The 26,544-nt window shown below is 38.9% G+C and overlaps 1 protein-coding gene across 1 annotated transcript; it reads left to right on the top strand.

Moving 5' to 3' along the window:
• The first annotated feature begins 10,245 nt into the window (after window positions 1-10,245).
• Window positions 10,246-26,342, top strand: fgf10a (fibroblast growth factor 10a). Its single transcript, XM_060891492.1, has 3 exons — window positions 10,246-11,317; window positions 23,705-23,808; window positions 25,472-26,342. Exons 1-3 carry the CDS (start codon window positions 11,002-11,004, stop codon window positions 25,664-25,666), a joined length of 615 nt encoding a protein of 204 aa, XP_060747475.1. The 5' UTR covers window positions 10,246-11,001; the 3' UTR covers window positions 25,667-26,342.
• Window positions 26,343-26,544: the final 202 nt, after the last annotated feature.

The raw sequence follows: 26,544 nt of genomic DNA, 5'->3' as shown, positions 1-26,544 counted from the left end.
GAACCCGACACCTCACCTAGTGCAGGCTGGTATGCACCTAAGCAGACGTTAGCCACAGCAATGAAGGTGACGGCATACACCAGACCCGGGGCTATTACAGCTTCCTATTACACCAAGAGTCAAGTGGTTCACCTTGTGTGCACCTCTTATGGGGATCTTATTAGTCAGGGCTTTCTAAGTAAACGACTTCATGCCAAGCACAGGTCAATGTGTGAGACTGTAATAATATTTTATACAACGATCAGCCATACCATTAAAGCCACCTGCCTAATATTGTCTAGGTCCCCTTGTGTTGCCAAAACAGCCCTGACTGTTTGAGTCATAGACTTCAGAAGACCTCTGAAAGTGTGCTGTGATCCTTTGTAGTATGTCGAGGTCTCCATGGATTGGACTTGTTTTTCCTGCTCAAAGATGCTTACTCGAATTGATATCTGAGGAATCTGGAGGCCAATTCAACACCCTGCACATTGTGTCATGTTCCTCAAACCATTCCTGAACATTTTTTGCAAAGAGGCAGGGAGCATTATCCTGCTAAAAGAGCCAATGATGTTAAGGAATACCATTGTTATTAAAGGGTGTACTTTGTCTGCGTCAATGATTAAGTAGGTGGTAAATGTCAAAGTAACATCCACCTGAATGACAGGACCCAAGGGTGGTAACATTCATCATTGCACATCCTGGTCCCATTTCTTCCCCCAGGTAACAAACACATATATACCCAGCTGTCCACATGATATAAAAGAAAACTTTATTAACCAGAATTTCTTCCCTTTTACCATAGACAACTTCTCATGCTCATTGTAGGTGCTTTTGGTGGTGGACAGAAGTCCACCATGGGCTTGTATGGCCACTCTAACCGGTCTGCAGTAACACACAGTACGCAACAAGTATAACCAGCATAAACGTATTAAGCAGTTTTTGTGACTGTAGCTCTTTCGTGATTTTGGACCAGACAGGCCAGCCCTCACTCCCCACTCGCATCAATTGTCCTTCCAAGGACCACTTTTGGTATTTACTAAATCCTGCATACAAGGAACACCCCACAAGACCTGCTATTTTGGAGACGCTATGACCCATTTGTCTAGCCATCACATTTTAGTTTTTGTCACTCAGATCTTACCCATTTTCCCTCCTTACAACACATCATCATCATCATCATCATGAACTGACTGTTTACTTGTTGCATTATATAGTATATCCCACCATTTGTCATGTGCCATTATAAGAGATTATTACAAGAGATTATAAATTCACTTCACCTCTGTTTATTTTATGGGCAATCTGTATATATACTAAACTTTAAGATACAAAAAAAGCACAGTATATTTAAACCAATGCTCTCTTATTTGTTTATTTCTTTATATGTACCAAATTTGCACAGCACTGTATATACAAAATGATCAAAATGCATTAAATAGTTAGAAGTTTGTTCAACCCCAATGAATATAAAAGAGAATAATTAAGTAATAATGCTGACATAAGTTGTAGTGTATATCAGCACAGCTGTAATTCAGTTAATCACAGGTAATCACAGCTATACTGATATTCATACAATAGCATGACTGCATAATGGGTATATGAGATTTATACAACAGATCTATAAACATGAAACTATAATTTGATGAATTGGCATTGTAGACACAATAGAACAAAATCTAGTACATTTTTGCTCCATCAATAAGAAAAGAAACCCAGCTGGATAAAGTGCTGCATGTTGCCAAGTATTTCAGACTGACTGACAGACCATGTAGAAAAAAGTTAACCAAGGCAATGGAGGGATGAAAACAGTGAAATGTACCAGTGCTGTTATATTAAATATCAGCACATTTACAACACTTGTCCAATCAAATTAGAAGACCGGAAATAACTGTTGTATAATTTGGTTTAAGGGGGAAAAAGGGATAAGGGTTTAAGTTAGTTGACAGGTAGTCGTTTATTAATTAATTAATTAATCAATCAATCTATTTATTTATTTATTTATTTATTTATTTATTTATTTATTTATTTATTTATTTTTATTTTATTTATTTATTTATTTTTATTCTGTAATGAGGTCAAGACCTAAATCCATGTCTATGCATGTGGGCTATAAATGGTTCTCTAGATGGGTTTTTTACACTCTTTAAACTCAAAACACAAATAGCTTTGTAACAAGCTAATCAGTTTAGATCTGGTGTGTTTGGTGTGGTTTGGTGTTTAGGAGCTACACATTTGTAATAGATGTAATACTTAAAATGTGTGAATTTCTAAACCTTTGGTTTTATTAAATCCATACTGAGCCAGACATGATTTTGTTCACTAAACTAATTGTTATGAAACACTTTTTATTAACTAGTTTGCCATTTTCCAGTATTAATAACTTGCTGAAAGTAAAATACGTATATGAGCAATACTTGAGAGAGAGAGAAAAAGACAAGGTCAAGGGAAGAAACAAGGTCATGGGTCATTATTGATGCAAAGGATGCATGTAAGGGTTAAGAATGGATGTGACAGCCTATGCTACTAATGCCTTTTATGGATGTGTGAAATGGAGAAGACCTTTAGGGGTGATTCAACCATGACTGAAGATCTAAGCCATGCTGGTAGCTAGCTATGTAATATTGCTAACACAACATAGTAAGTCTATGTTAATATTAAATTATGTATACAGGAACCATAAGACCTGCTCTCAGGAATTAAATGAGTGTGGATTATATGGAGCAACAGCTCAGAATATGAAAGCACATTTCCTTTTTTTTTTTTTTTGTATAGAAACATAATAGAAATACAGATTTATTTTGGAGTTTTATTTTTGGACTTTACAACCATGGTGATTAGAAAAGCATCTCAGAACACACATGTCAGTCATGAACAGGGATCTGAAGCTACAGAAGGCACAGGTTGGAAAAACTTTGCCTGTTCTGGTGACCTTAATGTGTTGAAAAGCCAAGAAGCCTAGTGGATCTGCATAACCAGGAGGGTTAGGTAAAGGCACATGGTAAAGGTTTGTTCAGCAGTTATGTTACATACAGTTGTCTACATTTTCTGCCCCAGCACTGTATCAGTAAATTTGTTGCTATGGACAGAAATAAGCCAGGCTTGTGCTAAAAGGTCTGGGAGAACTTCTGTCCTAATCGCCTGTAGTCTCTTCCCATTTAGTGACACCTGGGCCTCATTTCCTCTCTTCCTCTCCTCCACAGCATATCTCTGAAAACACCTGATAAAACTCACAGACCACCTGAAGGTACAAACATATGCAGCCTACAAAAAGCTTAACGGCTTATTCAAACTCACAGGAGACTGAGATTTGTGTCCCTACAGGGTCATTACCTAACACTGACTACTTAGCATTGAGTTCTCAGTAATGAGCACTAAGCACTTACTACTGAACACCAAGCACTGAACACTCACTTCTGAGCACTGCATACTGAACACTGAACTATTAGAACTTTATACTGAACACTAAACACAGTGAGAACATAGGCAACTAAGCATTGCATACCGAACACTGAGGACTGGGTACTGCATACTGAACACTGAACACTGAATGCTAAGTACATTAGGTACTGAGCACTGAGAAATGAACACTGAATACTGACCACTAAATACTGAACAATACTGAGCACAAACAAATGAACACTGATGACTGAATACTGAGCACTGAATTCTCACTGAGTACTAAGTAAAACACAGAGTAGTTCGTACAAAGCACTGAGTGCTAATTACTGAATAATTAGCAAGTCTACTAAATAAACACCAATTACTGAACATTAAAAAATTAGTAATGAATGTTGAGTACTAAGTACAGAGTATTAAACACTGACTACTGTGCACTAAATGCAAAGCACATTGTACTGATTCTATCTATCTATCTATCTATCTATCTATCTATCTATCTATCTATCTATCTATCTATCTATCTATCTATCTAATTACCTACCTATCTATCTATCTATCTATCTATCTATCTATCTATCTATCTATCTATCTATCTATCTATCTATCTATGTTTAGCTGACTATATTTATTTTTCTGTCTATCTGCTTATATTCCAGTCATCATTATAAACTTTGACCCATGTACCCTAGTACCCAAACATCACTGTATAGGAGAAAGCTAATCTAATTTCTATTAAACAGTATTATATTACTGTTCTGGTATTTCTGAAATAGAATTCAGATGTAGTTCAATAAAGTCTTACTTGACCATTGACTTGATTTAAGTTAATCAAGTCAATCAAGTCAACACCTGACCCCACATGGACAGAATATATATTCAGGTTTGATATATACAACAGTGTGTGTTGGCTGCATTGCTGATACTGAGATGCAGATATCTACAGTGATCATTTATTCATCCAGGCCCTGCTTTCCCTGAAACCAAAACTAACCCTGCACATGCATCATTCATCATTTGTGAACACTCACATTATAAATTTTTCATCATTGGGCAGCCAGTGTTTTTATTTCCTCAAGTTGTGTTGAATGGGTCTGGAGGGTAACAGTAGGTTCAAGTGGTCAAAAGGTCAATGCTAATGTCACTGTTTGCAGATTGATTTATATTCAATATACATAACGTGTAAAATTAGCCGTTGTGTTCATTAGATCCAGCTTCCACACATATCCATGTATTGGATTACTTCTAGCCCATCCATCAGAGGGAAAAGTGACCATCTTAAGCCCACCACCTAGTGGTTAAAACTTAGGTGGTGTTTCTCAGTGCAGTACTGACACTGATGTTGTGGTGTTTTATACAACTTAATATCACAATAATGATATAATATTCTTTGGTTGAGAAATACATGCTAAATATATGGGGCAGAGTGTTAGAGGTAAACACACACACAGACATCTAGTACAAATCCAAATACAGATACACATATTTAGTTCACTAACCATATACAGATATTAGTAATCACACATGCGCTACAGATACAGAGAACAATTATGTGGGAAAATGCTGAATGTTCTTTAAAGATTCTCTAATCTTTAATTGTTCACCATTTTGTCCTGCAGTTATCCCTTTCTACTGATTGCCAGTTAATTACATGCTAATTAGGTAACTAGACCTGATAAATTGGTATTTGGTATATCATTCAAATCTGTATCACATTAACACGCCCTAATTCATGGACTGTCTATATTTCCCAGCCCTCCGTTCAGTGTTTATTTTTAATAATTGATTGATTGTGTTATTGAGTTATATACTGAAATGCAGATAGGGTCCTGATACCATGCCTGCATGGTCATAGTTTGCTCTTAAATATTGTGGTTGGCATTTAAATTAATCATTAAGGAAATCTTGGATCATGGTTGTGGTCAAATAAATGCTTGGCTTTGAAAGCAGGCTGTATATTTACTCATATTTAGCTTTCAACATTGAACTTAGGAAACAAATAGGCCCTTATTGCCTGAAAACTCTCTCTTTTAGCTTTTAGCTGGGTAAAACAGAGAGAGAGAGAGAGAGAGAGAGAGAGAGAGAGAGACCAGACGACAGTTCTCACTGCAGGAAAGGTAGAATTTCATCCTCTTTGAAGTAACAGAGAAGGATTCAGGCCCCTCATTAGCCAGATAGAATCTACACTCAGACATGTAAGTTAGCGATTCGAATCTATTGGGACAGATTGAATTCCGTTAAATAGTGCTGTTTGGTGCTTTTTCTCAGGCTCTCTCTGCCATCTCCTGTGAGGCGGCAAACAATGAAAAACACTGCGAGACATTCAGTGGCAGAGTCTGGCTGGGAAAAATCCTTCAGCTTTCTCATATTCTCCCCTTTCACAAATCCCTTCGCAGACAGGTTATCTCTGTGAATGGCACTCTGTACTCACCTGCACTTGGCATCTCTCCCTTCTAAACCATCACCAGTATTAAAACAAAATAAAAAAATGTGGTGGAACCCTCTGAACAACAACATTAGTGATCATTTGCCAAAACCAAATTTATCAGCATTCGCTATCTGGCTGACTTTTACTAGCTTGCTAATGTTGCATGGTTTGTAGAGGTGTTTATCAGGACTGGGGTATTTAATGTTCCAGTCAGATTTAAAGTTGATGGATTGAATAACAGTTTATTACTGAGAGCATATATAATGCACACATAGTGCTGCATGACATATTTATTGCTTTCATTTACTCTTTATTGATGCTGTATCCTGGTCAGGATCATGGTGGACAACTAATTTGCTTATATTTTCATTTTAAGAGGCAACCAAGTTCATTAAGAAATTATAGGCAAGTGCAAACAATAACATATGTGTGTATGGGTAAGAATAGGGTTAGAACTTGAATATAAAACTCAAGTTTTCATTAACTTGACTGGATCATATTTCTCTGATCCTCCACTGCCAATCAGTTCTCTTGATGTAAATGTCAGTGTTGGACTTATTAATCTGATCTTAAAGTATATTCTGAGGTGGCAGTTATCTTCCACAATTATTACACTACAACTGTTCCTTAGATATAGTGCATAATTTACAAACTTTTTATCAAAGCATCTTTGAGTTTTTAAATATTATAATGTCATCGATGTTCATCGTCTTGACCTCTAATGTTTATACTAAAGACAAGTGACTTATAGATTGAGAATACTGCCTTCAAATATTCCTTCAATTTGCTTTTACCATAAAGCCATTACCTGTAACCTGTAAAGGGAGCTTAAAGTCTATACACAATCATAAATCATCAAACTCTCACCTCAAATGCAGTACGAGCCATCTTGCTAATCACACTAGATAATTCATGTAAAAGTAAGGAAAAAACCTTGTGCTGTTATAGCAGAATAATCCATGAAAATTTTGTAAGATGAGGTGAAGTCTAGTCAAATATTACAGAGAATTGCTTACATTTTATCCATCTATAGTTACATGCAATGATGTGAAATGTCCACAAAATATGGTAGCTCATTTTATTGCTTAAATTATAGGGATATAGAGTTGTTCTGTCAACATTGTCACTTTTTCCCTCTCTTGAAGTTAAAGAGAAAAATAAACATAGCTTATCATGATAACAAGAACTTCTCTGTTCTAAGACTTTCCCAATGTCAGGAAACAACCTTAGCTCTGAGTTTTACACACCGCTCACACTAGACACTCCTTGAATAAATTTTAAATACATATCTCCATACAGAAAAGTTCAATTCAACAATTACACACCTTATGTAATATATTTATTTTATTTGGAGCATCAGCCATACAACGTGAATGAGCTGTTACTAACAACTGCACTACTGTCAAAGGCCATTGATATAGAAAATGAATCAACACCTTCTGACCAATCAGAATCCAAAAATCAGCAGTGCTGTGGTATATGCTGAATTATCAGATACAGACATATTTTGCTTATTTGTGATGCAAAAATGCATTTCTAAACTGCTACAATTGCTTTACATATAGCAATGACATCAGATTTTTTAGGCGTAACTTTTCTACCAGTGAAATGGAAGGAATATTTCGTACCCTATTTACTCGAAGCTTATACATAGTCATATTTAGGTTTAAAAATTACTGACTAAATTAAATTCAGTACTTTATTTCTGAACATGTCTGTCCTTTTGGTTGGCTGTTATTCCTTGTGTTGGCAGCAAATGTCCCACAGAGTAAGTGTGTGATAAGTTTAAAGTGTTTTCAAGGATATCAACTGAAGCTCTGTGCCAGTACTCGGTCCACTGGGATATTCCCAAGATAGAGCCCAGAGATAGACTCAAAGGAGAGATTTCCCTGGAATGGCCAAAGACACTGTGGATCGACGAGAGCCATTCGTCTTGGAGCAGGAGCTTTTGAAGGGATTAGGTTTGAGTTTCATGGTTTTGTTCATGTTGTTAAATTTACTGTTGTAGTTGCACGTTAGGTTTATCAAAGCTGGAGAGCTTGGAGCTCATAGGTGTAGATGCTTTTTTTATTTTAAAGACAGGAATTACTGCTTCACCAATGTGTAAAAAAAAAAAATAAATAAAATACACAGGAGAACTGTGCAGTGTTTCAGTATACGAAGCCTGTAAAGAACAGTGGAAGGAAGGCAAAGCCAGTGAGCCAAGAATGGGGCATCTACAGAAGCAAGCCAGACTAAATTAAATCGATATGTGCACCATTCAGCGACAGTAAAACCACACTGTTTTGTCATTGCACTCAAAAGCAATGGACAGTTTGGTAGATAACAGATGTTTCTTCTCCGGTCCTGCTGCTCCTCCCTCCCTCCTCCCGCCCGCTTGAAGAGTTTGTTTCTCTCCCGTGGTTTTGTAAAGACGAACCCACAATCTAGCAGCGGACAGTACATGAAATCAGCCTGGCGGTACGACTGTCACGCAACAATGCCTCCAATAAAATATAAACAAAAAAAACAAAAAATAAAAAACAGAAAACAATATGGTTGCAGCATGACACATCACCTGATTTAAAAGAGCAGTTCAACTAAAATGTTCAATAAAATGCTTTTTATTATTTTTAGTCAATCAGTCGAGACTTTTTCATTTCAGCTATGTGGCATTTTGCATCATCTCAAACAGACTTCTCTGACTTTGTGGTGTATGGCCCTATTTGGACTTGATTAAGTTATCTGAGATTTTAGTCCTCTCCAAATCCATCATTTATTTATTTATTTATTTTGTTAGTTAGTTAGTTAGTTTAAATTGTTAGTTCAAGTGTCAAAATTGAGTGTAATAGTCTGTGAGAAAAATTTCATATTCACTTACTTTTGGTAAATGCTTAATCCTGGTCAGGGTCATGGTGTATCTAGAATGGTGTATATCCATCTACTGCACGGCACCAAGCACAGATGTATTCATACATATTCACACCTAGGGAACCTTATTTTAGCCAATCCACCTACTGTGGTTTTTAGGGGGAGCTGAGAGGAAACTGGAGAAAACCCACACAGACTAGAGGAGATCATGCACAGAAATGCCACACAGACAGAAAACTGATCTTAAGACTCAACCTGGGACCATATTATGATCATGGGCTCTACAAATGACATACTCTCATCAAGCTCTTATAATAAAACTCAAAGCAATCAGTTTGTTTTAAAGTGACTTGTAGCACTGATGGAATTTTTTGTATGAATTTTTCATGCGTACCTCATGAACATCCTCTCGTCTCTGTGATTTAATCTTATTCCATCTATCTTTATGTCTGGAAATCTTATCTTAATCGTACCCCAGCGGACAAAAAGATGCTACTGAGATTAACAAGAAAACTCCATCACCATTCTTCAGCACATAGTTTAGTGTTTAGTTTCAATCCACAATTCAGCTAGGCGGAGTCCTAAAGTTTGAAGCCAGGGTTTTTATTTTAGCAGGGAATAATAAATGAACTGCATACTTTATTGTACAAATGGGACTTTTGAGCAAAATGATGAGATATGTATATTGCACCGTGCCAAACTGGTAGCCTCCTCTGCTTGATAGCTACATTAATCCTGCTTGATGGTTGACTACATTTTGGTGTAAAGTTGAACATTCTGTACTTTTGATTCTTGAATAAACTGTTTATTTAGTTGTTCCTCTTATAAAGCTTATTATTCTGTTTATTCGTTTTAAACTAAAGGATAGAGAATGCTGAAGAATGTGAGTCTGGACATGGTTAAACTTGGAAAGCTTCATCCATTGTGAATCTTCTTTAGTCTGTCTTCTGTGCTTCACTCTGTTGCTGCAGAAGCATTTGAGCAAATATGACAAGAATGACTAAAAAGAGCAGGGATATGAATTTCATCCAACAACATTAAAAGGAAATGAAATAACAACAACCAACAAGAAGGCAGACATGAGTCAGATGTAGTGTATTCTCAGTGACACGACAAGCCTGCGTTCTCATGCAGTGTGAGTGTTGTAATTCTGTCTTTCCCCAGTCATCTTTGGGGCATTTAGGTGACTTTAATTGTCCTCATGACAATAAAGGCAAGGTTCCAGGTGCTTTGAAGTTCAGAGAGGCCACGGACTCACATGCAGCTCGCGTGAAGGTGTGTCATTGGTTTTTAAAAGGGAGGAACAGGACTGCTGGTGAGGACCGGGAAAGAAGGGGTGGTGAGTAAATGAGGAGAAAAGTTCCAGGTGTCTCTGATAAGGCTCACATGGCCAGAGGGATCTGAAGAAAAAGTTTGAGAGAGAGAGAGCGAGAGAGAGAGAGAGAGAGAGAGAAACCTGGCTGATCTGCACCGGGCAACTTGGGGTTCACAACTTAAAAGGGAGGGAGCCGTGTGGGAGGGGCTATGGGAAAAAGAGAGAGAGCGGGAGAGAGAGAGAGAGAGAGAGAGAGAGAGAGAGAGAGAGAGAGAGAGAGTGTACAAGACAGCAACTGGAAGAAAGAAAGCGAGACAGATAGGAGAAGGGCGGAAAAAAAAATCGTTCTGACACACACCCACCCACACACACACGCACACACACGAATCTTCAAAGCTGAGGGCTTTTCATAGACTGCCTATTAGCTGAAAAGATTACATCTGGGGCCCTGCTCTGAATAAATAAGGTGAGAAGAGTGGCAGAGCTCAGTCACTCAGAGGGAGAGATCCATCCCGCTCCACCTCAGGATCCACAGCTTCAACTTCGGTTAAGAACAGGACACACAGGAGGGACTCTACACACTGAGAAGAGAAAAGGAGTGAAAGAGGAACGTTCTCGTCTCTCTCACTGACTTCTCGTCTCTCTCACTGACTTACAGGAGGACCAGGGATTACGCAAGTTTTGGATTCTCCCATCTCCTGTCAGGAACAGACCTGCAATTCCTGATTTAAATTTTACTTGGACATTTTTTACTCTCCAAAGGACATTTTTTTTCTCTCTGATTTTTCAAAAGTTGACTGGAGCTCTTTGACGGGCACCGTGGGTCCGTCACGAAGGGCAAGAGGGTGAGTGTACCAAGTTATGGATGTTGACACCTTCCTTTCGGACACGAAGGGAACCAGGTCCAGAGTAGGAATTGACATTTACAGTGAACGCTCGGGGCTCTGCCCCCTGGCCTCTTCCCTTCTTCCAGGCAGCTCTCCAGCATGTACCTTTCTGTGAGGCTCTTCCCAGTCCTCCACCCTCCAGTACAATGTGCACATGGGAAGTGACTAAGAGTGCCGCAGCCTGGGTACGTGTGTCTTACCTGTCCTCGCTGCTGCTGTTGCTTGTGCTCGCATTCTCGGCTCTGCCCGTGGCATGCCACGATGCCCGCAGGGCCGCACGTACCTCCAGGGTGGCCAGCAATTCGTCCTCGACTGCGGTGGTGGTGGGCCGGCATGTCCGCAGCTACAGCCACCTCACAGGAGATGTGCGCCGCAGGAAGCTTTTCTCCTACCAGAAGTTTTTTCTCAGGATTGATAAGAACGGCACTGTCAATGGCACCAAGTCCAAGGATGATCCGTTTAGTGAGTAGACTCTCTTATTTTTTCTCATGCTTTCTCTTTTTTCCTATTTTCCCTTAACATGTGGGAACTGTAGAGGCAAAACTTTTCCCAGGATATACCACAGTTTATTATTATTCCCTGCCTTTGATATTTGCCCACAGATAATAAGAACCTTACCTGAGTTTGGAGTGGCAGCAGTTACCGCATTGTTTGGAGGTTCAGCTTTGCATTTAAAACAGAGAATTTTCCCTCAGGTTTTTTTTTTGTTCCTCAGCGTAGATTTATTCATAGCAGAATTTCTGGAAGCAATTACACATAACAAGGGACCCCCCTTTTGTAGCAAAACTCATCAATTTAAATTCGTCACAAAACTGGCAGCATATTTATATTATCATTAAACCTTGCAGAACTCCAAACTTCACTTGGAAGTGAAGTAGCATGCTTTTTTGTAATCTAATCTGAGCTAATCTAATGATCAGGTCATGTTATTTTAGTTTTAACCCCTGCTGAATGGAAATGATGCTCAGTCCCATTCCTGTCATATTTGAGTTACAGTTATATTTACTTCATCAGTCTCCATGTTAAGATTACTGTTAGGCTTAAACCTAGGCTTCCGTACTAAGGCCAAACACCTGGCGAGCACACCACAAACCTACCCTGTACACTTTTCTGTTGCTGTGCTGCGTGTACATTGGTCCTAATAAAAAAGGCTTTGCCATATGGGGCCCATGTGCGTAAGTTTTTTATTACAGACGGCGAGCGCTGGAACCCTGTGAGACATGACTGCGGGTAGTTCAATTAGCTGAGCCACCTCTTAAATGCGTCGTGGTAAGGGGCATCTGAATGAAGAGGTGAGGCAAGTCAAAACCCGATCAAGCGTTTATTGCATTAAGGTGATTTTTGATGGCAAAATGACAATAAAATGAAAGAAATTAACCAGTTTAGCCTCACGTCACCTATAGAGGGAAAACGGCTTCTCTTCGTTAGATGCTCCGTGCCAACTGCTTACCACATGTGAATATAATGCGGTTGTGATTAGCTCCCACAGTGAGCTCAAGGCACAAACCATGCTGGTAAATGTTCCAGCCAGATGCACGAGGGGTTTCAGTGTGGATTCGCATCTTGTCTCAGTTGCCGTCACAGCAGAAGTATGGAGAAGTATGGAAACAAAGACTTGTTTCTCCAAAACAGATTCAGACATTTAGCTTAGAATGCTGTGGAACACGATGAGGTAGTAGCAGCGCGCTCTATGAAGCATGAGCATGCGGCTTTTGCGGTTTGTTTATTCTGTAATCAGAACCCATCCTTGCTGTCTGTAACAAGCCTGTAAAACTGTCTCGCCTGGAATGATATGGCAAAATCGGTGTCTTTACAGAAAGGTTTTTTCCTTCACCCCATTCAGAGCTGGGGACATGTTTAAACTTTCCCCAGTATGTGGTGCTAATATTTCTTAATATGTGAGTATCAGAGTGCGTTCAAATAAATCTGTGTGGAGCGACAACACATTAGTGATCACCTCATCACCTCAGGCCAGGTTACCATCCTGAGTGTTTGAACATTAGCAGTTGGCTAATTAAGTAATTGAGGCTTATTAGTTTGATTTGGCATGACCCTAAAATTATATAATGTTAAGAGGGACACCAGCCTCATCTAAAGTCGATGGAAGGATCAAATGTCCTTGGCATCAAATATCCATAGTTTTTGTGCTAGGTTTGAGTGAAAGTTCAAATCACAGGTGGAGATGCTGAATAGGAGACATGAATTGTTTGTAAGAAATCAATATGAAATCTTATCATTTTAATTGATTTCTTACAAAAAAAATTGTAATAGGCTCTTATAAAACTTCTCTATATTTATATATATATATATATATATATATATATATATATATATATATATATATATATATATATATATATAGAGAGAGAGAGAGAGAGAGAGAGAGAGAGAGAGAGAGAGAGAGAGAGAAATTAATTTTTGCCATGAGACATGTAATATATGCCATGATCGTGTTTCAATTTGGAGAAACATTTACAGAAACCCTAAGTGTGATGAAGCGTCCCTCGACTGAGAGAGTCTCTTTGTCAGGACGGAGCGCTGAGCCAGTCTTCAGCCGACTTTAGTTCTAAAGTCCCGCTCTCCACAAAAGAACTATGTGCGGCTTGTAATCCAATCCCGCCCATATTGTTTGATTTCCCCTTTCAGAATCCATTTGCTCAGTATCACTTTGTCACATTGTTGTTTTGAAACTTGCAATCTCCCACAAGACATTTTTTTTTTTAACATGGCCCCTGATTCTGGTGCTGGTGCCACTGGAAGTCCGAGCTGTCCTTGGCATATGGAGGCCGGTGGAAAACAACAGTCTCACTGTGATGCTTTTTTGGCGTGAGAAAGCAGAATCGGCCGAACAATCTGGCCACAATTTCTCTTCCCTTCTTCATCTTAGAGATGGCTCTCTGTTTGATTTGTTCTTTTAGCAGTGAACCTGATCCAGGATTTTAACCATGCAGTTCTTTGGGGAAAATATGTCACTTTTTAAGTCCAAATCCGGGCAGGAGGAAACTCTTAATGAGCATCATTAAGCTTTGACATGTTTGACTGAGCATATTTAGCAGTTTAGGGTTCAACTACTGGTTGTGAGGTCTAGAGTGCAGGGGTCTATCCAATCATCATGTCAACTTGTGGGCTGGACATCAAACAGAGGTCAGTGTGGTGGTCATTTCCCCCTTTCCTCCCCCCTCCTCTTGGTCCATTTAGTGTTGGTTGAATCTAATAGTGCTCAATTAGGAATCAAGATGGTGCCAGCTGCACGAAAGCGAATCCAGGCCAAAATTAATTGAGTGCTAGTGGCATTCTTGGACGGTTAAGAGGCATAACACCTCATCCGTCAGCTCATGTTTTTACTCTACACACATTTCTAACCTTGCGGATGGGGTTGTTAGCATAATGGACGTCCATTTGCAAAGGATACAAGCCACTGCACTGCTAGTTTTGGAAATAGATCAAGTGCAAGAGACACTACCATTTAGCTTGCAGATGTAAATCGTATCGGTGTTGACCTGAACTGGAACGGGAGGCTGCTGAGATATTAAACGCATCATCTATAGGTTTCTTAGCAGGGAGCAAGTTTGTCAAACTTCTGCTAGTATATGTACAGGTCAGCCAACGGCATATGAAGAGGAAACAGACATCATACTGCACGTGCACGGCTTTCAGAGAAGTATGACTAATAAAAGTAACTTACAGGTTGCAAAAGGATGTGCAAAAAACCAACAACAAAAAAGAACAACGTTTGTACCGTGATAATTTCTGTTTGACCTGAGCTCACTTTTACTAGACAGTTTAAAAACACATCAAGACCCCCTGACCCCCAAAAATGCAAGACTTACAAGAGTTTTAGAATAGAAGTGATGTTTCATAAACCGATTTTATCCACCTTTCAAACATCAAGTTGTACCCCAACCCTTCGACTTATCATTCAGCAGCTACGTGAAACCTAATGCAAGTTGTATACTGCATCACGGCTAAATGTGCTTCTTAAAAGACATGTCAGCTGGTAGCTTCTCAAAATATTTGAAACCCTACCACATAAACACAGTCACAACTCAATCAGTGCCACCTCTTTCCATCTCTTCTTAGTTTAATGCCTTGTTTTTGCCCTATCGAAAGTTCACAGCAGAGGTATGGGAGACCAGATGTATGCCTAACCTTCGACCCCATAACTTAAAGAAAACGGCTGTTTGTAGCATGGCTTTGTGCTAGGGAGGAACAGCTCTGTCTCCCTCTCAACAATGTTTACTTTACACAACTGACCATTAGCCCACAGACAGATGTGGAACTGCCAGATTTTCCAAACTACTTATTCGGACTTCAATTTATATAATGTGCCGCTTTTTTGCGGTCAAATATCCTTTCAGTTGAAGATGGTAAAGTGGAATGTGTTTCATTGTGTGGTTTATGATGATTTAGAAGTTGCACGAGACATTGAGGAGTCATGTTTTACACCCACCCTATTTCCTTCTCCCAATTATTTATTAATGCCAATCATAGAACCACGGCTGTTGTCAGGATGACTGAACATCCCATTCTTCTATCGTTCAGCACAAAGTGAACTGGACCGACATAAATCCAATTAGCCATGTCGTGTTCAATGGTCAGAAGGAAGTGTCTTAATAACTGCTGGTTCCATAATGGAAAGTGAACATTTTTCTTGCTATGCAGTAAGAGTCAATTGATTATAAAACAGAAAAAGTAGCTAAGTAGTACACTGTTATGCTTAACAAGATTTATATAAAATGAAAGGAAAATATAATAGCAATAAAGTGATCCCTCGATTGACCTTCTAATCACGACAAATCATATTCCCTCCAAATCCAATTCAATTTCAGATCTGCATGTTTTTATCAGAAGAATGTGTATGGATATCATGGTACAGGGAGCATGTTTTTTTTGCTAGGTGCACTGCAAACACACACCATTCTATCTGTGAATGGGGTGAACTTTTTTCCCAGGCACGTCTTTACATCATCACCAGGGTGAATTCCTGAGCAGAGTGTGGTTGGACAGATGGTAGCAGTGGTGGTGGTGGTTGTGTTAGGAGGGAGAGGGGGTCTAATGGAAGCATCAAAGGTAGCGATGTAAGACCGGCGATGTGACCAGGGATGGCCGGCCCGGATTTTAAAGAAGCAAGCAGGAATGCTGGCTAATTATACATTGTGTGAACAAAAGGCATGGAGTCTGAGTAGTGGGAGGGACCTTATCCTAAGGCAAATGGTAGCTGGAGCAGAAGTCCTGGGTTCTATCTTTCACAGATCCTATATCCTGCTCATGCTCACCTCCAAATATTTAAAGCGAGGGGCTGCTAATGTTCTCATCTCTCCACTCTGCGTCTGCACGGGTGACTGCTCTGACATTCAACAGTCCGTGGCTGGGGTCCATTTGCCACCACTGAAGCACATATACATATATGTGTGAGAGAGTTAATACATGTATGTATGCACATTTTGAAAGGTGGGTAAAGAGGCTTTAGTGTTAAAACCACCAGTGGCATATAAATGAAGTAGCAAATACAGAAGAATAAAGAAAGCACTGTTGAATTATGAACTCTGATTGGTAATGAGAGTAATACTGCCTAATTTTCTATAACAGTAGCTGAATATTTACCATAACTGATCCATGTTAATTTACTCATCCTAATACATTATCATTTCTATAGTAGCTTCTCATTCACAGGAACTTGTATAGTGTACAGTTCATATAAACTGAATTAAATATATGTGTGTAATCATTATTTATGGAAGAGGATTTTTCATGATAACACGTCAAACAGCATATTTTTGGTCTTATTCAGCTTTTTATAGCTGCTGTAAAGTAAGCAATGACAGGAAGTAACTTGTTTTACAGATGTTCCACAAGACAACTACAGTATACTAAACAACTGTAACTAAAAGCATGGGGTTTCATTCTTTAATACATTTTTAAAAATGTGTTAAATTGTAATTTGAGAGAAAAAATAATGTAATGTGGTTCAATTCAATGTGGAATTGTAATTCTGCTTCTACCCATCACTCCATCACTCAGTGATGTTCTATATGTCCGCTGAGAATCGAGAAATCAACAAAGTTGGTTTACTGTTATTGCTTATGATGATTCACCAATTATTGTTCACTACTATCCATCTTTACATGTCTCTTGGTTCTCTGAGGTTCCTGTACTGGTGTGTTACAGGATTCTGGTCAATGATTTAGACACTGCATATGGATGTACACAAAATACAGGAATCTTTCAATGATTAAAAATAAACTTTTTCCTAATATTAAATGAAAACTAGGAAGTAAATACCCAGAAACATGATATACGTAATATATTACAAGCTAGCAGAGCAAACAAGATATAGTAGATCTATGTGTACTGTACCAAAAAGACATAGTCTTGGGCTTTTATTTTTAAGGAACCTCAAGTCTTGTTATCATTTTGTTTATCAGTCCGTTTATGGCTGCTCCCAAACAGAGACAGATGAAAAGGTTTATGGGGAAAAAAAGACGTGCACTTTGTAAAAACATTTTGTTTTTGCTGCCTTAAGGTAAAGTAACGCAAACCCGTCCCCGGATAACAAATACCTAAACCATGCAAGAGTCAAATTTTCTGTCCTGATACAATATGTTAAAACTTTAAAAACATATTATTTTATGTTCAAAAAAAGACACATTCAAGCCATACACAGCTAAAGATGGTGTTGCATTAAATGATGGAGGTTTCCAGCACGTTGTGAAATTCTCAAGTGTTTCATCGAGATCACAAGTTCTTGGCAAAGGCAGATATGTGGAGTACGAAGTGATAACGAAAGACACGTGAAGGCTGATGTTAAGACCTTTCAGCAGATTTCCATTCTTCAGATGATAAATTGTTGGATGGGAGGAAAATCCATATAGTGAATTCAAGAGCAAAGTGATGAATCATGGAGTTGTTCGAATTTAACAGAAAGACAAATCTTCCCAATGCCCCCTTCAAGAGAGACTTCCACATACAGCTGCGGGGAGCGTACGTGTAAATCACATGGTTATATTAATGCCCTTGTTTAAATTAAGCATTTTTGTAAATCATTCCAGTCTTTTTCAATAAAGGAGAAACGGGTATAATTGTTGCTATGGGGAGGTTTTCTGTAAGATGTTTATTTATCATCTATAGGATCAGTCTCCAGTGTCAGTCAGAGGTAAAGTGTTTACATTTTCTGACATGGGAAAGTCTTTAGGATAGAGGAGTTTATACTCCGTACTTAGTAACATGAAAAGCTGTGTTTTTGTCTTTTTAACTGAGAGAGAGAGAGAGAGAGAGAGAGAGAGAGAACGACAAGGTAAGCGAACAATGATTTATAGCAGTTGTAACATATGAGATAACAGGAACTAACTTCCACAACATTAAAATGTAAAAGCTGTAAACCACTTGGAGAAGTGTTGTTACAGAAAGGGGGGTTACAGTAACTCCGCTTTATCACACCTTCATTTTGTTGATTACTTTATTGTAACATGACACCGAACTACTTAAAAAAAAAAAGAAATATCCTAAATTTGCTTCAGTCAGAATTTTTGAAACGTACCATGTAACAAATCCTTTACATTTGTAGTTAGTTTAGGGCTTCATCCTGAAATTTCACTTGTTCTTCCCTTGTTCTTATGTGGGTTTCCATCCCTTGAAAAAACTCTATTAGGTGCGAATGTGTGTGTATTCCCGGGATACGCTCTGGATCCACCGTGACCCTGAGTAAGATGAAGCCTTTATTGAGAGTGTGTTAGTCAGTGTTATCTTTGGCCTTGTTTAATCGTTTATCTTAGCTACCTATTTTATATAGTTTATTATGCACACGTAGAAAAAAAGTTTCTTTAGGCATTATTGGTTCCTAAAGGAACCTTTTGTTAATAGAAACATCTTAGGAAACAAATCTGCACAGTGTAATCTTAGAAGGTTACATTTGTTAAATATTGTCATTTTGTTTATACTGTAGTGAGAAATCTTGGGATTTGTATGAATCATAGTCCACACACTGAATTAATAACACACTCTGTGCTCTCAGAGGTCCCAAAAGGAGGTTGGTAGACATAGCACCAAACAAAATTTTGAGTTATTTGTAACACAGAGAAAAATTTCTTTTGGCTGCTAACTCCATCAATGTTTTTCTCATTATTCTCAGTTATGGATAATGAATTGTACAATTGGTAGAACCGAGGTTGGCTGTGAGTGTAGCTCTGTTTAAACAGCGTGTGAGGCCACATGGCCACGGGAGGGAGGTTATAACGAGAGGAGTCGGAGCAGTCGGCCCAGCACTCAGCTCCAGGAGCCGTGGGGGTCTGTAGTGGCCAGATCAAAGGTGCAGGCCGGTGTCATCAGGAGCCAACACAGGGTCAGCAGCAACGACCGCTTTTAATGGGGACCCTGTTTCCTTTATGGTCTGGGAACCAGGGGGCTAATTGATAAGACATGTCTGTCATAGGAGCTGCAGTTCAGGCTTCCCAGGACAATTAAGCATTCTGGCAAGGTTATATGCCCTGGCTTGTTAAGGGCATTGAGAAGAAATGGAAACACAAATCAGAAAGAAATAGAAAAAAGAAAGAAAGAAAGAAAGTTGAGTGACAAACACATCAGAAAACAAGTGAGTCTGTGGACCTCTTCTGCTTTCCTATGGGCCTCATGCACTCGGCTACAAAACACAAAGCATTTTTTTTTGTAATCATCCCAAGATGCGATAACGTGTGTTTTGTCACTCTGCCAAGCGAGCATAGACAGGCATCGAGCATGAGGGTGGCCACCTACAGAGCGCAGGGCAGAAGCCATGTCTGCCTAAAACCTGATGCACAAAAACAGATCAGGAACTGGATCAGAACTGGACCGAAACTATAACAACGCATGTACACACACACACACACACACGCGTGTTTAAGACACGTGGCCAGAGAGCTGAACTTTACACAGTGAGCTTGTTAAAAGCCGAGATGCTTTTAAGCCGCTGTAATCCGAGCTCTACGAGGGGTTTAAACCAAGGATAGCAAAGGGATTAAGTTGCACCATAAGAAACGTCTCACACTTTTTTTCAGCAGATGCTGTGAATGATGCCACCATTATAAGCCTTGTTAGAATACAGGACCAGCCCCTGATATAAATATTATAAATCTTTCACTTTGCCAAGAGAACAGTTTTGTGTGCATTAACACGTCCTGGTGTCTGCTGCATGGTAGGGGGTCCACTCTTTTTTTTTTTTTTAACAAATCTGCCACATAAAAACTTGCATGCACAGGTGTGTTTTAGCTAACGTCCAAAAAATGTTGATTAGATAAATGTAGCCTGGTTCCAGATTGCATTTTCTTACTATGCTTTACAGTAAGTAATTGGCATCAGAGAGAGAGAGAGAGAGAGAGAGAGAGAGAGAGAGAGAGAGAGAGAGAGAGAGAGAGAGAGAGAGAGAGAGCAGGGCACAAATACTGTACAAACACAGAGAGACAAAGAGACAGACAGGAAAAAAACAGATACAAAGACAGAGAGACAGGTGGGCAGGCAGGCAGAGACAAAGAGAAACAGATACAAACAGACAGACAGAGAGACAGAGAGATGTAGACAGAGAAACAGGCACAGGAACAAACACAGTGACAGACAGACAGACAGAAAGAGGACAGTCTTAAACAAACTCTAAACATAGTCATCCAAGATGTATGGAGTAATGGAAATCTCACCCAAAGTCATATCTATCTTCACCACCATCCTCATCTTTTTAAACTCTATATTTCATCATTAAACCAAATATAATTGCAGTGGGGTGAAATTATACCATATTAAATAAAGAGATTTTAATTTCCAGTGTTAAGCTACAATGCAATTTAGTTTATGTTGATAGATGACAGGAAGACCCTACTGTGTCCTAAAGCACATCAGCACGTCCGTGTTGAAGTTCACTGATGAACTGGTCCAAGTTGCAGATTTACAAAAAAGGTTTTTAGGGTTATGTAGATTATCATTATTCCGGAAACATTTTCGACAAAAACAGTGTTCATTTGATTGTCTTCCTTGCAGTGTCCAGGTGAAGATCTAAAGACACAAATACTTTTTTTTTCTGTTTTCATTCTTGCACCTTTTGTTGCTCTTCTTTTCAACTTGTGGGTGCAGGCATATGAAAAGCTTGCGGTGATTAGCGAATGGGCTGTAAAAGAAATTGTGCTTTTTGATCTAATGGACCACATCAAACAGCTGGATGAGGGAACGGATGGTACAGGTGCGATTGTAGTCAAACTTTTCCGGTAGCTTTTGTTTTGGCACATTCAACGAGTGAAGGAGTAGAATATGACTATGCTAGATGTGTAGCATCACTCGTAGACACTGTGTGTGTGTGTGTTTGTGTTTATACAGTACACCTTTACGCTGATTCTGTTACATACACGATCATGATGTTGCTCTGTCCAGCTTCCTGCACAACTCGTCACATTAAGAGTCCATGCTGTCACTCTTTGATCAGAGGATTATTCTACTCTAATCCCAGCACCTCTGTCATCTAGGCTCTGTTCTTCCTCTTTCATTCTGTCACTCTTTCTCTCACTTGCTGGCAAACCTGAGGCAAGGGAGGACAGAAGAGAAGCTCACAAGATTCTCTTACATCTCCCTTCAGATGCATGTAACCTGACTCTGTATGGAAGGACAACTCTCAGATCCCACCTAATCCTTCTGTTGTCTACTCGCTGATGCAGGTGTGGCTTAAAGGAATGGTCAGGAGTAAGAAATCAAATGTAACCAGACAGATTTCACTGGAAAATAGATGTCTATCCAAATATTTTAACCAGTTAAGAAGAAAACCTTGAGGTGTATATGGGGGCATCCCATATGGAGACAATTCTCCTACCCAGTGTTTCTGGGATAGTCTCTGGGCCTTCCACAACTCCAAGATTAAAGCTAAAGATGATTGGATTAATGAACGAACAAAAAAACGAATGAATGAATGAATGAATGAATGAATTAATTAATTAATTAATTAATTAATTTACAGTAACATTTAAAGTAACATGAGTTTACAAACATCATGCCCAAACAGTCATGCCCTCACTAGCCTTTGTTTCTTCTCTCTATTAAAAGCAAAAGCTCCTCTATCCTAAAAACTAAAAGTTACAGCTTTACCTCTAACACTGACAAAGATCTGACACTGAAGACTCCTTCCATAAATGTTAAAAAAAATTAACAATTAACAGTTTTACATATGTGGAGTGCCCACAATACCAGTCCTGGTGAATGAACTGTTACCATTTACACAGCCAAGATGAAACTAAAACTTTATTAATCATCCTCATCAACTCAAGTTTCTGGCATTCTGAGCAGTTCAGGTAATGTTTTTAGATGACAGGAAGTCCAATTGTGTCCTAAACCACAGCACCACAGCGGCACATCTGTGTGACATCACTGAAGAGCTGCATGTGGTTTGAGGCAATTGGGTGATGATTGTTCTCCCCAGGTACCAGGTTTAGGTTTCGACCAACCTTTGTTCAAGCCTTGGTCATTTTTTATTTTTTTTTGTCTTGTGGAAAACATTCTTGCAAGCTTTTATTTGTCGGAGAATTAATGCTAACCTTTCCATGGTGTTCATTCTTTCTTGGGAATGCTGGGAATGAAGCAGAAGCTTGATTTTTGTAATATTATACCCTTCCTGCAGTCTGATGACTGTTCTGATGATGGTCCTGACTAGCTGGATTACCACAATCACAGCATTTTGGTTCTCCCTTGTGGGGAGTTGGTGGGGGTGGGGGAGCGGGTAATCATGGTGGTTTTGGATCTGTGTCCTACCCACAATGACAGAAATATCAGACAGTTGTGTCTACTTACCAAAAATAAATAAATAAATAAATAAATAAATAAGAGCCAACCCCAGTAACCAACCTCCTTTTAGGTTAGGTTTAGATTTGGTTGTAGCATCACATGATATTACTTCATTACTACATTAATGATTATGTTGATGAAAGAATGCCACAATAAGACAAAAGTGTGTTTGTATGTGTGTGTGTGTGTGTGTGTGTGTTGGTCTTTTGTCAAGGAACAGTTGTGCATACAATTCGAAGTACAAATGAATATTTCTAATTTTAATTATATCTGTTATAGTAAATGTATATATTTAATTCTGAATTACACGGAAAGGTAGAAAACCCACATACTTGTGCACTATTCTACACCATGTGTAGTATAAATAGTTTGAGTAATCTGTACATACTGAAAGCTCGTACACTTCAGATAGCTGGATGATGCACTTATTCAACTGAAGTGTGGCATGTTGGATACTCCATGCACTCAACACTGACAGCTTAGCTAACGTAGAGGAAGAGGGGCGGAGCTACAAGCAACGATGCTGGATGAGAAACAATTTTCAAGAGTGGGATAAGAATGTAGATTACACAATTATTACAAATTAACATCAAGAGTGAATTTATATTCTCCATGTGTTCAAAAACAACAACACGATTGACTTTGTGATCAATGTCACTTAATCATGCCAACATTTTTTTATTCCATCTCAAAAATTTTTGTCTTTGATACTTTAAGTTGCGGTCAGCAATTTATCTAAAACAGACTACAAGGACCACCAATCAGCATCCAATTAATGTCACTTGGTGAAGCAAGCTCCACCTCTTGCTCAGTGGCATAAGGCATCTTGCATAAGGCATTTCTATAACTAGCCATGAATAGTCTACCTCTTCACAAGCTGGTGAACAAAATAATGTGGATGAATTCTGTTGGCCACAGAAGCTTCTGAAGGGGGGGTGGGGGGGGGGGTCATGTACATCTAGTGTGATAGGAAGTGGATTCATGGGGTAAGCAAATGTTCCAGTAGCTTTGGTTTTGTTTCACACTTATTGACAAGTCTGTTTTTGTTTGTTTGTTGTTTTGCAGGTATACTCGAAATCAAGTCTGTGGATGTTGGCATTGTGGCAATTAAAGGCCTCAACAGCAACTATTACCTTGCGATCAACAAGAAAGGGGTGGTGTACGGAGCGGTAGGTTCTCTTTCCCCTTAATGTCTTTGAATATTGTGTATATAAGTGAGTATATTGTGTGACAGATTTCACTGTGACAGGCATTAAGAAGGGTGGAGCTTAAGTGAAATTTGTTCATCCAATCACAACCCACACATCATCACTACAAGCCATTTCTTTTCTTTTTATAGCTGATACCACATTCTAATATACTGACTGACATACTGGAGACTTTAGCCTAACTTGTTTTCTTCTCATATGATAAAGATTGTGATCAGCTGAACAAATTTACCCCAGGTTAAGAAAATCGGAGATCTATAAGTAAAAGACCTATCCCTTAAAATGACCTGCTAAACAGAAAGAAAATCATATCACCACATATAAAAGTGACCCTGAATTCAGTTTAACGGCACAGCTGTGTTTAGCAACAGTTCTTATTTAGCAGCTCTGTAAAAGATCAGCGAGGACGAAGGTTCTTTGATGTTGCCTGAGCCCACGCTCTATTTCTTGTGTCTTGAGACCCTTAAAAAGCTTTGGGTCCTTTTAAAGGACAGTTCCACTCCAATGCCTGTAAATAATCCCCTAGCTAAAAAAAAGAGTTCTGTCATCTTTGGGAAAGTAAGCTGAGAAGCCCCCTCTTCCTTACACAGCCATCTCTTACCTCAAAACACTGCACCGTGCTCGTAGTGCAGCTCCATTCACCATCCCGCAACACTATCCACAGCTCAGCCTTTGTCCCTCGCCCCTTCCAGCTCCGCCAGAACCTGTTCAACTGCTCTCATGAATTGCAAAGTTACCTGAAACAAGAAAAAAAAAAAACAATTACATCTTACAGAAGTGAAACCAAATAAAGAAGAAATATGAAAAACATAAAAGCGATGATTCAAAATCTCAAAATTTATAATGCTAAATACTTCCTTAACATATATGTTATATACCTGGAAGATATTCAACAGCTACTGAGACTTTTTAGCATATACATATTCATGAGGATTCAAACTAAGAAAGATTTAATGAAAGGTCGTCTTAATGGATGAAATTATCTTATTTTGCAAAACTGTGCAAACTTGATATCCAATACTGACATCTACAAAAAGACTACTTCAGTGTTTCTTAAACATAATCACTGTCCACTGCTTCTGTTTGATTACCACACATAAAAAACCTGCACCTCTGGATCAGTAAAGGTGTTAAGATGACACAGACCTGAGACCAGACCTTACCTAAAAATGTCATTCTGCTGACGTTACTCTTTCCTCAAGGTTTTGTCCATATGCCATCAGGTCCACACACCTCACCAATCACAATCACAACTTCTTATCTCTATTATATGCTTACCTACAAATATTTACAGATTTAAAACTTTCTACAAAATAAACAGACAAATAGTGTCACTCATGGATTTCAGCATTTGCCCCTAGAATTCCATTATAAGTGAGTATTGAGTAGACAGGTTTCTCAGGTGCAGGGATATGTTTCAGTTCTTGTCAGTGTTGAGACACTCAATACACAAACAGTGGACAGGAATTAAAGTAAAAATAAATATATATGCCTTAAATATGCCTAACATTTAGTAATGTTATTACAGTATAACCTCCAAAATGTTAACCCTTTATTATATGAATGCACCGTGTTCTCAGGGAAAAACAGTGACCTCAACTTTTGTTTCTTGTTCGTTTTCCAGAAGGAGTTTGGCACTGACTGCAAGCTGATAGAGAGGATCGAGGAGAACCGGTACAACACGTACGCCTCAGCAGAGTGGAAGAACAAGAAGAAGCACATGTTCGTGGGTTTGAGCGCCAACGGCAAGCCAATGAGGGCCAAGAAGACACGGAGAAAAAACACGGCCACGCACTTCCTGCCCATTCCCATCCCATAGGGCCTGTACACGGCAAGCGTTCACTGCACTGAGAAAACACTTGGAACTTTTTCTACAGTATAAAGAGATGCCTTTGGAAGGACAGCACTATGTATAGTAACTGAGCTGAACTCTTTGCTGATACATACAGTACATATATAAATTATTGGCACCTGAGATAATATAAGACACCGAAATCCTTAGACAATATGATGGACCAGAAGTTATAAAAGAACAACAAGGCAAGGCAAGGCCCTTCCCTCCTTCTTGAGCGGCCTGCAGACACGTTCACAGAGCGTATCACATGTATTGTGTATTTGTGTGTGAGTGTGTGCGTGTGACCTTCGGACATGCTTATTTATGCTATACCAACTTGTATAGTATGCTATCCTGACTTTCCTTTATGGACTCGCTGTGCTCTGTCTGCAAATGCAAACACTTACAGAACAGGAGATGAGACGCGATGAGATGGGATGGCGTTCGAACCGCTGGATTTAGCCAAGCATAGCATAAAACAACTCTAACAAAATCCTTATTAACATGCAAAGCCACTGTATTTGATAGCTCCATTCTTTACCTGACTGCTTCAGAATAAATTATTTATTTTATGTAATATTTAAAGGGATACCAAGACAAAAAAAAATATGAAATGGACATTTTTTATCATTTATGCCTCTTCTTTTAAAAGCTATTCTATCGGTAAAACATGGATGAACAAATAAATAAAGAAAGAAATAAAGAAAGTGGGAAAATGTGTCCAATGTGTTGTCCAAGTAGATAAGTTTCCAGAGTTTTGTCATGTTTACAGATAAGATAAATCATGTTTAATGAAATCTGTGTAGCTAACAAAGTAGGCTAAACAAGTCTATCTCAATCCAAAAATCTTTCCATAAATACAC

The sequence above is a fragment of the Tachysurus vachellii genome, chromosome 17 (assembly GCF_030014155.1).
Source record: "Tachysurus vachellii isolate PV-2020 chromosome 17, HZAU_Pvac_v1, whole genome shotgun sequence".
Taxonomy (NCBI): Eukaryota; Metazoa; Chordata; class Actinopteri; order Siluriformes; family Bagridae; genus Tachysurus; species Tachysurus vachellii.
Note: the sequence above shows the minus strand (reverse complement) of the source record. Positions and strands in the feature narration are given on the sequence as shown.

Bases quoted from the DNA above. Each gene is read 5' to 3' on its own strand.
- fgf10a (XM_060891492.1), top strand. From the start codon at position 11,002: ATGTGCACATGGGAAGTGACTAAGAGTGCCGCAGCCTGGGTACGTGTG. The intron at 11,318-23,704 runs GTGAGTAGACTC...GTTGTTTTGCAG, and splicing joins GTCCAAGGATGATCCGTTTA to GTATACTCGAAATCAAGTCT. The intron at 23,809-25,471 runs GTAGGTTCTCTT...TTCGTTTTCCAG, and splicing joins AAGGGGTGGTGTACGGAGCG to AAGGAGTTTGGCACTGACTG.